The 11,112-nt window shown below is 34.5% G+C and overlaps 2 protein-coding genes across 2 annotated transcripts in view; one reads left to right on the forward strand and one right to left on the reverse strand.

Annotated features, from left to right (window-relative positions):
* The window catches only part of LOC136062705 (uncharacterized), a 22,460-nt gene extending 20,863 nt beyond the window's left edge, over positions 1–1,597 (reverse strand). Inside the window, exons 1-2 of the mRNA XM_065762125.1 lie at positions 1,021–1,597; positions 22–125 (exon numbers count right to left, since the gene is read on the reverse strand). Coding sequence (XP_065618197.1) covers positions 22–125; positions 1,021–1,582 — 666 coding nt within the window. The 5' untranslated portion in view covers positions 1,583–1,597. The remainder of the gene's footprint in view (positions 1–21; positions 126–1,020) is intronic.
* A 1,488-nt stretch (positions 1,598–3,085) lies between these two features.
* Positions 3,086–10,669, forward strand: LOC112025538 (uncharacterized). The gene is made up of 7 exons (XM_024058212.2): positions 3,086–3,662; positions 4,558–4,661; positions 4,779–4,881; positions 4,971–5,266; positions 6,018–6,089; positions 9,967–10,203; positions 10,301–10,669. The coding sequence occupies exons 1-7, from the start codon at positions 3,101–3,103 to the stop codon at positions 10,628–10,630; spliced, it is 1,704 nt and encodes a 567-aa protein (XP_023913980.1). The 5' UTR covers positions 3,086–3,100; the 3' UTR covers positions 10,631–10,669.
* The last annotated feature ends 443 nt before the right edge of the window (positions 10,670–11,112 follow it).

The raw sequence follows: 11,112 nt of genomic DNA on the forward strand, positions 1-11,112 counted from the left end.
AAAAAAAAAAAAAAAACATACCTGAAACTTGGCTTTTCTTATCGCAAATAGTCCTTCTATCAGAAATTGAACCCTTTTGTCTATTTCACCTTCATGAAGAATCCCACGGAAACGCTCAAATATTCCTGTAGAAGTGTAAACCTTGAGTACACTGTGCAGTAACTAAAATATATTCCAGTAAAAATAAAAGAAAGAGGAAAGGAACATTATGACTTATAATCTCATGGAAACATTGATTGCTAAGCATAGAACATAATGAACCAAAAGTTTGACATAGCTAAACACGTAAATAATCGAAAGAAACTCGCTACTTGTCTTTCATAATATAAGAAGTACATAAGTAAACAAATTTTGAGTACTAAACAATATTTTCACACGCTAACCATTTAACACCAGGCCACCATCCAAGGTTACATGTATGCCACAGCCATGAGTGGCACAATTCCAGACACAATGTTTCTATATCGTCAAGACAATTTTTAACCTAGTGTTATCATTGATAACAAAGAATGGCAACTTCCCAGTGGAACCTAAGATATCTCACTGGTTCAGCCAATATTAAATTCAAATCAGATAGGGATTAAAATAGGCACAGGTTGTTGATCCCAATCTGATTTGAAATAGTGATCATAATATTTTTTTTGACTTTTAAAATCTATTTCTTGTCGGTAATTCTACAAAATACTCAAATAAAAAACCAGATACATGTCAGATTTAGGCATGATTACAACCCCCCATTGTAACGAACTGTCCAAATGCTAGATCCAAGTATCCAACATCAATATATGAAGTGTTAAAGGAATTTTATTTTCTAACTAGTTCTACAATTTTTCAGTTTCTATATAATAATCTATTAATCCAAAGTGAAAGGACAGTATAAGTGCCAAAAAAATATTTTTAGGAAATTATTATGAGAAAGAAAAGCAGAACATGCTAATAGAAAAAATATGTAGTTCATAATGGCATAACTTTAATAAACACATACACACGACAGCAACTCAATTCCAACAGCATACCCACCATGCAAGCCTTTGGGCGAGAGATCTCGCAAAAGTGATCCACACTCTGTGACAAAGGCAACAGCAACCTCAACACTCGAATCGGTTGGATTCTGAAGCAGCACAGCAAGCAGCTCCAAGGCAATGATCTCATGAGCCACTAGTTGGTTCACTAAATGTGCAATAAACTTAACAGCAGCTAGTAACTGAGGCTTGTGGTTCCGTTTATATGCTCTCTTGAGCTGCAAAACGACCCTCCTCAAAAGAAGCTCACCAACCTCAGGAAACTTGGTGTTGACAACAGCAACGAGTGCTGCAAACACGTCTGTAAAACCCGGGGATGCCATCTGCGACTTCATACAGGACCGACAAAACAGCCCACTTCCCCGTATCAAATTCTCCGAGAAGAGTTCTGGAATAATGTTCTTTACGTTGGCAGCATTAACCTTGTTCACAAGCCCATTTATACTCTTCCGCAGGGCATCCCATGTCAACCGCTGATATTCAACACTGCTTTTATCTTGAACCCCTTTCATCATCCGAGCCAACTTAAACGAAGGAAAATAAGTAGCCTCTTTCATCATCTTAGCCAACTCAATCAAAAGGAAAAGTTGCTCCGATGACTATAGAGGTGTGAACTTTTGCTTTAACAATTCAAGCACATCAATGGCCTAACACTCTCTCTCACAAGACTAGCAAGACATAGAACTGCCTAATACATACATATTTATATGTCATAGGTTGGCAACAATAGGAATTATATTCCTTGTTTTATTCGGACATGCTTGACCGACTTATAAGCAATGGGCCTTGTGGGCTTCAGTGGCCCACAAATTGAACCCCCGACGACAAAAAGAGTTGTGGATTACAAAAATTAATAACCTCATTTAAAAAAAAAAAAAAAAAAAAAACCAAATTCTGGCATATTACTGAGTTCTATGGTAAGAAAGAAGAGCACCTTTACAAGGAAACATAACTAAAGAGAAAAGTTGTACTAAATTACTTTAATTAGTCCAATCCAAAGATACACTTATTTTATATATAGAAAGTCTATAGGGAAAAAAATGAAAAAATTGACATATGCTATGTGGCTAATTGTTAATAATCGAAAAAAGAAAAGAAAAAAGATGTCAATAATAAGAACTTACAAGCTTGTAAATATAACTAGTGTAAAAAATGTTGTCAAATTGTTTTGTGTATTATACATTGCTCTTTTCCTTTAATAGACACAAGTTTATTTTATTAAAAACAACTAAATTGTATAAAAAGCTTAAAAATACTGTTCCTTCAAAGCGACTCATCATTACAACTAGCGTGCTTCAAGAAGAAAAGGTGGGAAAAATATAGAAGGTATTCAAAGTCTAACTCAAGGGTAAGAGTTGGATCTAATGTTGAGACGAGAACATTGGATCCAAGCCGGTTCGTAGCAGTACATCTATAATTTTAGTTATTTAGCACCAATAAAAGTTACTTTATCTATTTTACCTACAGACATGTTGCAGCAGTGAATCTATTTTAACTTTCAACACAATAAAATAATATAAACATCACAATAAAATAATATATCTACTACAATAAAATAATATATCACTATAATAAAATAATATATTCACTACACTCATACATCACACCACACACAACCACAACCACAACCACCACCAGCCACAACAAAAAAAAAAAAAAAAAAATCAACCAAGTCCGCACATCACAGCACACACAACCACAACCACCCAACAACACAAGAAAATAGAACTCAGTAATATGCCAGAATTTGGTTTTTTTTTTTTTTTTTTTTTTAAATGAGGTTATTAATTTTTGTAATCCACAACTCTTTTTGTCGTCGGGGGTTCAATTTGTGGGCCACTGAAGCCCACAAGGCCCATTGCTTATAAGTCGGTCAAGCATGTCCGAATAAAACAAGGAATATAATTCCTATTGTTGCCAACCTATGACATATAAATATGTATGTATTAGGCAGTTCTATGTCTTGCTAGTCTTGTGAGAGAGAGTGTTAGGCCATTGATGTGCTTGAATTGTTAAAGCAAAAGTTCACACCTCTATAGTCATCGGAGCAACTTTTCCTTTTGATTGAGTTGGCTAAGATGATGAAAGAGGCTACTTATTTTCCTTCGTTTAAGTTGGCTCGGATGATGAAAGGGGTTCAAGATAAAAGCAGTGTTGAATATCAGCGGTTGACATGGGATGCCCTGCGGAAGAGTATAAATGGGCTTGTGAACAAGGTTAATGCTGCCAACGTAAAGAACATTATTCCAGAACTCTTCTCGGAGAATTTGATACGGGGAAGTGGGCTGTTTTGTCGGTCCTGTATGAAGTCGCAGATGGCATCCCCGGGTTTTACAGACGTGTTTGCAGCACTCGTTGCTGTTGTCAACACCAAGTTTCCTGAGGTTGGTGAGCTTCTTTTGAGGAGGGTCGTTTTGCAGCTCAAGAGAGCATATAAACGGAACCACAAGCCTCAGTTACTAGCTGCTGTTAAGTTTATTGCACATTTAGTGAACCAACTAGTGGCTCATGAGATCATTGCCTTGGAGCTGCTTGCTGTGCTGCTTCAGAATCCAACCGATTCGAGTGTTGAGGTTGCTGTTGCCTTTGTCACAGAGTGTGGATCACTTTTGCGAGATCTCTCGCCCAAAGGCTTGCATGGTGGGTATGCTGTTGGAATTGAGTTGCTGTCGTGTGTATGTGTTTATTAAAGTTATGCCATTATGAACTACATATTTTTTCTATTAGCATGTTCTGCTTTTCTTTCTCATAATAATTTCCTAAAAATATTTTTTTGGCACTTATACTGTCCTTTCACTTTGGATTAATAGATTATTATATAGAAACTGAAAAATTGTAGAACTAGTTAGAAAATAAAATTCCTTTAACACTTCATATATTGATGTTGGATACTTGGATCTAGCATTTGGACAGTTCGTTACAATGGGGGGTTGTAATCATGCCTAAATCTGACATGTATCTGGTTTTTTATTTGAGTATTTTGTAGAATTACCGACAAGAAATAGATTTTAAAAGTCAAAAAAAATATTATGATCACTATTTCAAATCAGATTGGGATCAACAACCTGTGCCTATTTTAATCCCTATCTGATTTGAATTTAATATTGGCTGAACCAGTGAGATATCTTAGGTTCCACTGGGAAGTTGCCATTCTTTGTTATCAATGATAACACTAGGTTAAAAATTGTCTTGACGATATAGAAACATTGTGTCTGGAATTGTGCCACTCATGGCTGTGGCATACATGTAACCTTGGATGGTGGCCTGGTGTTAAATGGTTAGCGTGTGAAAATATTGTTTAGTACTCAAAATTTGTTTACTTATGTACTTCTTATATTATGAAAGACAAGTAGCGAGTTTCTTTCGATTATTTACGTGTTTAGCTATGTCAAACTTTTGGTTCATTATGTTCTATGCTTAGCAATCAATGTTTCCATGAGATTATAAGTCATAATGTTCCTTTCCTCTTTCTTTTATTTTTACTGGAATATATTTTAGTTACTGCACAGTGTACTCAAGGTTTACACTTCTACAGGAATATTTGAGCGTTTCCGTGGGATTCTTCATGAAGGTGAAATAGACAAAAGGGTTCAATTTCTGATAGAAGGACTATTTGCGATAAGAAAAGCCAAGTTTCAGGTATGTTTTTTTTTTTTTTTTTCTCCCTTCATTTCTAGAATTATGGCATCAGATACTACTGTTAGTGTCCAAGGATAGCTAGAATAAAGATACCCTATGTGATGTATTCGTTTGCAGGGGTACTTGGCTGTTCGTCCGGGTCTGGACCTTGTAGAGCAGGAAGATCAGATAACCCATGAGATCTCTCTCCAAGAGGAAATAGATCCAGAGATTGCCCTTGGTATGGCATTATGCTGAGCTGTCTTCTGCTTCTTGATTGGTCTAGCTATGGTTATGTATTGATTTATGTTTTTCTTTCTCCTTGTTCAGATATATTCAAGCCAGATCCTAATTTCCTTGAGAATGAGAAGCGTTATGAAGAGTTGAAGAAAACCATTTTGGGTGACGAGTCTGAGGATGAAGAAGGTTCAGATGCAGCTTCAGATGATGATGAGGATGAGGATGATGAGGAGGAGGAGGATGAGGAGCAGATGAAAATAAGGGATGAAACAGAGACAAATCTTGTAAATCTCCGGAGGACAATCTATCTAACAATTATCTCCAGTGTAGATTTTAAGGAGGCAGGTCATAAGCTCCTGAAAATTAAACTAGAGCCAGGTCAAGAGGTATGTGTTGCAGGCGTTTCCTGATGTTACTGCTGTAAGATCAAAGTCTCCTTATTTAGTATTTCCTTGTTTAAGATGAAGTAGGGAATGATAGATAAATAATGAATATTTGTTCACAGTTCGCTGAGTCTCTGCAAATTATTAGTACTTGGCTAGGAATCACTATTATTTAGAGGAACTAGAGCTGGGTTCTGAGTCTCCCGTCCAGCATGAAGACATCCTTTACTCCCCTTTGCTATCAAGTGAATAAATGAACAATAAACGAATAAACAAGATGGATTAGATTCACTTTACATGCTCTTTTAACATTTCAGATTGCTAGATGTTATTACAAGTCAGTATCAAATATATTTTTTTTCTTTATTCTTAGCTTCTGTTTTTTTAACCCCCACCCCCTAAACGATTAGAATTCATTAGTGGTTTCATGCACTAACTTGCCTTGGTGCTTAGATTATTTCCCTTGTGTACTTCAGTCACTATTAGGGGTGTATAGAGGCAGGCCACACAGAGCCCAAGCTAAGCTTCTTGCTACTTAGGCTCAGCTAATTGAGACTTGACAAGGAGTTGAGTTTGGCTAGAAGAATTGGATAACTCCTAAAATTGAATGCTTAAAATAATAAAAGAAAAAATCTTACAATAATGCAATTGAAAGCTTAATAATAATATATTAGCATAATTTATTGTAAAGAAAAATTCTTGAATCAAATTCTGTACTACTTGAAACTTATAGTTGTCTTGGTGGCTTATGCAGATGGAGTTGAACGTTATGCTCTTGGAATGCTGTAGTCAGGAGAGAACTTACCTCCGGTATTATGGTCTACTAGTCGCAGACCCACGCGATGCGTGGGAATAGATAATTATTTCATAGTTATGGTATAATATATAATTTTTTCTCTCTAAATTTTGTGGAAAATAATTTTTTCTCCCCAAAAATAAAACAATCTCTGAAATTATATTTCATTTATCTATCTCAAAAAATATATCATCATTTTATTATTTGGACCTTTTAGTTGATATTATTCATTTTTTAGGCAGACCATATTTTTTTAAATTATGTCATTGTACATTATGTTTTTCTAATTTTTTTTTTAGTACAATTAAACTATTTAAGTTTCAAATATATTATTCAAATTTCTCCTTTTCTTAAAAGAGATTATTATTATTTATAATTTTTCTTATCCTAGAAGTAGTTTCGAACTATTAATTGGGTTTTGTCTGCTAATATAGATACATTAGATTAGAACTGCATATTTCTTAGACATTTCTAAAAATATTTAAAATAATATGTAGAAAAAAAAAAGTAGACTTTATATCTTAAATTGAACACTTTAGTTTCTCAAAAAAAAAAAAAAAAATGAGCATTTCATTTATCGAAATGAAAGAAAATAATTTGTATAACAATATAAAGAGAACATGATCAAACAAATAAAAATTGACTACATGCACTTTCAATTATTAAGATTAATTGCCTTTAACTGGACTTTCGTATTGAGCTTTATCATCTTCCACGTCACTATTCTCTTTATTATTTATTTTTTGCTTTTCGTTTTTTAACAATATTAAATATAAAAATATATTGACTTTACAAATTCATCTTAGGTAGTTTTAACTTTAAATATTCATTTACTTGAATTTTGATGTTATAACTAAATAATAAATCAATGAAAAATTAAAGCAAATATATTGTCTATACATATTCATCTTGGGTTGTTTTAATAGTTGATAATCACATTCAAATCCATAGCCAATATTGTATTTTGATATAAATTCAAAATCTCACTTTCAAAATAACTAAGTATTATGTCAAAAAAAAAAAATCAAACAAAAGCTATAAGAGGGAGAGAGAAGACTTGTGATGAATATAGTGGGAAAACAAAAATCCATCTGCTACTTCTTACTGGCTTTATATTATAGTTTCATTTCATTTTTTTCTTATTTTCTTTTTGCCTGAGTTTTACAGCACTAAAGCTCTTGTGTTTGTTGAAATGTCTCTATGATATTTATTATATATTCTTTTTCAGTTTAGTTGCTATGAAAATGAAAGTGTATCCAGAAATAATTGAGACTTCTATGTGATGGTTTTAGTTTGTTGATATTACTTTTGGTTGCTGGTAAAGCAAAGGAACCGAAAAGGATGTGTGTTGCTGGTAAAGCAAATAAAATTTGGGCTTCAATTCTTTTTTTTTTTTTGGTTGGGCCACGAATTGGGCCCAATCCTTTGACTGGGCCGGCCGGGGGGGGGGGTCCGGGCCTTGGGAAAAAAACCCGCTTAGTAAACAGGCCAGGTCCGGGCCACGGGTCTAGGTATGGAAAAACCCAGCCCAAACCCGACCCATTGCCATTCCTAGGTGGGATGCATGGTGGATGGATTACAAGGGCTTTCTAATGTTAGGCCACCTCTCCATATGGTTACTTTATTAGATAGTTAATAAATATTGATTTTAGTCTAATATATTGCTTTTGTAATCATAATATGGTTAGTGTCAAAATTAAAATTTGTGGTGTTTGTCGTGGAAGTAACTTAGAATATATTTAATTAATTAGTGGATGATTACACTTTATACTCATAAAAATAGTTTGGTTGTGATTGAAAAATGTTACAGTTTTGGGTGAAAATTTGTACTTTTATCTTTACTTGAAATTTAGTTTTTCTTGCCCAAAAAAGTGTTTACTATGATTATTTACTTGGAATTTTAATGCCCATGCACTTCTGACACTACTGAACAATGAAGTTAAGATAAATATTTTTGTCACTCTATGGAAACCCTAATGGTGGCCCTGTTTGCTCCTTAACTCACAATTTGCCTTACATGACAACTAAAAATAAGAGAAGTGTTACGTACACAATATTTTTACAACACTTTCATAATAAATCCTAGTTGGCAAGTTGTTACAGGTTTTGAATTTGAATCTACCACTGAAATTACTTTCTGCCCACTAATAATAGCAAATAACAACCGGCTACATAGTATTTTTGTGAAAATATTGTTGACATAACATTTCTCAAACTATAATGAAAAAATGAGTATGAAAGGGATGGTGATGAGTGTGAGAGAGTCTCTTGCCTAGTGAAGTAATGTCAAGCACATAACCTACCACTTCAACCTTTGCACTCTTCCTACAGTAATGCTAAAGCAATATCATTCCCCAACAATTCATCCTTAACTAGCTATCTAGATGTTAATGTGTTACCTACACACATTTGTTTGCACTACACATCATGTTTCAAACTGCCTAACCCTTTCTATCAATGATTCAATATTCTTGTACTTAGCAAAAAAAAACCAATATTCTTTGTTGGAAGGCTTGGAGTGACAACTCCTAAAATTTGTTTCGGTAGAGAACTTTTCCATTTTGTGCTTCTCTTCGCTTGGTGATGATGTAAGTTGCCAAAATTAGGTTTACCCATTTCAGCAAAACTTTCCAACAAAATGTCCCATGTCTGAAACTATTTAGGGATATGCCCCTTTTTTAAACTCAATTTTTGGACAATCGAGTAATAGCGAAGTTGTACTCAGGAAAAAAAAATTATGGAACTCAAGTTCATGGAGTTCCAAAATATATATATATATATATATATTTTTTTTTTTAATTTCAGTTCCCTATAACTCGATTGTCCGAAAATCGAGTTTCAAAATAGAGGCATTTCCCTAAATAGTTTCAAATAGGGGGCATTTTGCTGAAAGGTTTTGGCAAAAGGGGCAATTGCCCATTTTGGCCTGTAAGTTTGTATCTATTTGCCACCCCTTGGTAACTTAATCCCCAGTTGCACGTTAGGTCTTGTTGCTTTTAAACGTGTATGATAATCAATTTTTCTAAGTTTACCAATATTCTTGTCCACAAGCTAGCAAATAATTAAGCATATATACTCTTTTTAGGCCTAGTATATTCTAGATAAGGTTGCATACGTATGCATATTAGAACCCATTGCTTCAAGATAATATCAACTAATCTAGACCCACGTGATGAGTAAGATTAGAGAGAGAGAGAGAGAGAGAGAGAGAGAGAGAGAGAAATAACCTTTTGTTTGTGAGGAAAAACTATGCAAAGAATGGAAGAGAGAATGACAAATTTATAGTAAAATGGTGTGAATAAGAATAGACAAAATAAGGGAAGATGAAGAGTGGTATTAAAATAGAGGATAGTGGGGAGATGAAAAGGTAAAAGAGTAACAAATGTTGGACAAAGTCTAAATATTAAAAAAAAAAAAAAGAGTAAATGTGTAAAAAAAATTATAGAAAATTAGAGAGAAATAGGATATTGACGTGGACGCTAATGTGGTTCAACTAGAGCATAGTAACAATAAATGCTATGCTTCAGCTTTAAGATATATATAGAATATATAGAATAGATATAGATTTTGAAAAAGAGAGAAAATATAAAGAAAAGAAAGAGAGGAAAATATATAACATGTGATTGCTTCAGCTTATATATATATATAGATGGTGGAATTAAATTAATAAGAAGCAGGGTTTATGGTGGAGATAGTGGTGGGAATTAAATTAATAAGAAGTGGGCTTTATGGTGGAGATAAGGATGAGATTTATTTTATATTTGTTAGTCTTTTAAAATTGGAAAAAACTAATTTTAAATTGTTGAACAATTACAAAAAATATGGTGGAAATGACATGGCTGCTGACGTGGCTCAACGTGAGCGTAGCAACATTAAATGCTACGCTTCAGCTTTTAGTAATATATAGATTGGGGAGCGATTCTGCATGATCAACAAAGTTTATCAGGAAAATTTTGACAAATGCTTTGTCCAACAATATTCCATGATTCACAGGCTCGAAACAAATAAGTTGCGTAATGTGGCTAAGTTTTTTGCGCATTTACTCTGCACAGATGCTCTACCTTGGCGTGTTTTAGCCTATATTCACTTAACAGAGGAGGATACCACTTCTTCATCTCGTATATTTATCAAGATTCTATTCCAGGTATCGAAAGCGACACCAATTTTTTCCCCTCGTGTTTTTCTCTCTAGCATTTCTCCTAGAAGCTGTTGTATTCACAGTTGTGTTGTCTCTGTTGCAGGAATTGTCAGAGCATCTGGGCACCCATCAGCTGAATAAGCGTCTTAACGATCCCACAATGCAGGATTCCTTTGATTCTATCTTTCCAAGGGACAATCCCAAGAACACACGGTTTTCAATTAACTTCTTCACATCCATTGGACTTGGTGGCATCACTGAAAACTTACGTGAATACTTGAAGAATATGCCACGCCTTCTTATGCAACAAGAGCAAGAATCGGATAGTTCTGGTAGTTCGGTTACAGGGTCAGCTAGTTTAGAATCGGATTCATCAAGTTCAGATGAGAGTGAAAGGGATGACAGACACAAGAAGCGGAGGAGGAGAGGCTAAGGGAATGTTATGATGTGCAATAGATATTAGAGTTTGATGTTTGCCTTCTGTAATGTATAGAATCAATTTGTTTTCACATTGCGTAAAATTTTGCATCGATATGAATTTAGCATTATAGCAACTTTGTTTTCTCTCTAATAGGGAAAGGGTCTTAATTTCGGCACAGATGCTCTACCTTGACATGTAAAATTTTGGGTTTGATGTTTGCCATTTGTTTTCATGCAAACCACTTAACTCCTGTGTGTTATGGTGTGCGGCCACTTGAGCACTAATGAAACTTGATGCTACTCGAATTAATAAGGCTACAACTCTTACACTTGCAGTTGGGATTAGGGATGGCAATTTTTGCCCGACCCGCGGGTACCCAGCCCGACCCGACCCTAATGGGCCGAGTTTTACCCGATCTAATTAGGAATAGGGTTGGGTATGGGTTTTTTTAAAAAAAAAAAAAAACCGAAGCGGGTCCAGGTTGGGTCTGGGTT

This window comes from Quercus suber, unplaced genomic scaffold, assembly GCF_002906115.3.
Source record: "Quercus suber isolate HL8 unplaced genomic scaffold, Cork oak 2.0 scaffold_19, whole genome shotgun sequence".
Classification (NCBI taxonomy): Eukaryota; Viridiplantae; Streptophyta; class Magnoliopsida; order Fagales; family Fagaceae; genus Quercus; species Quercus suber.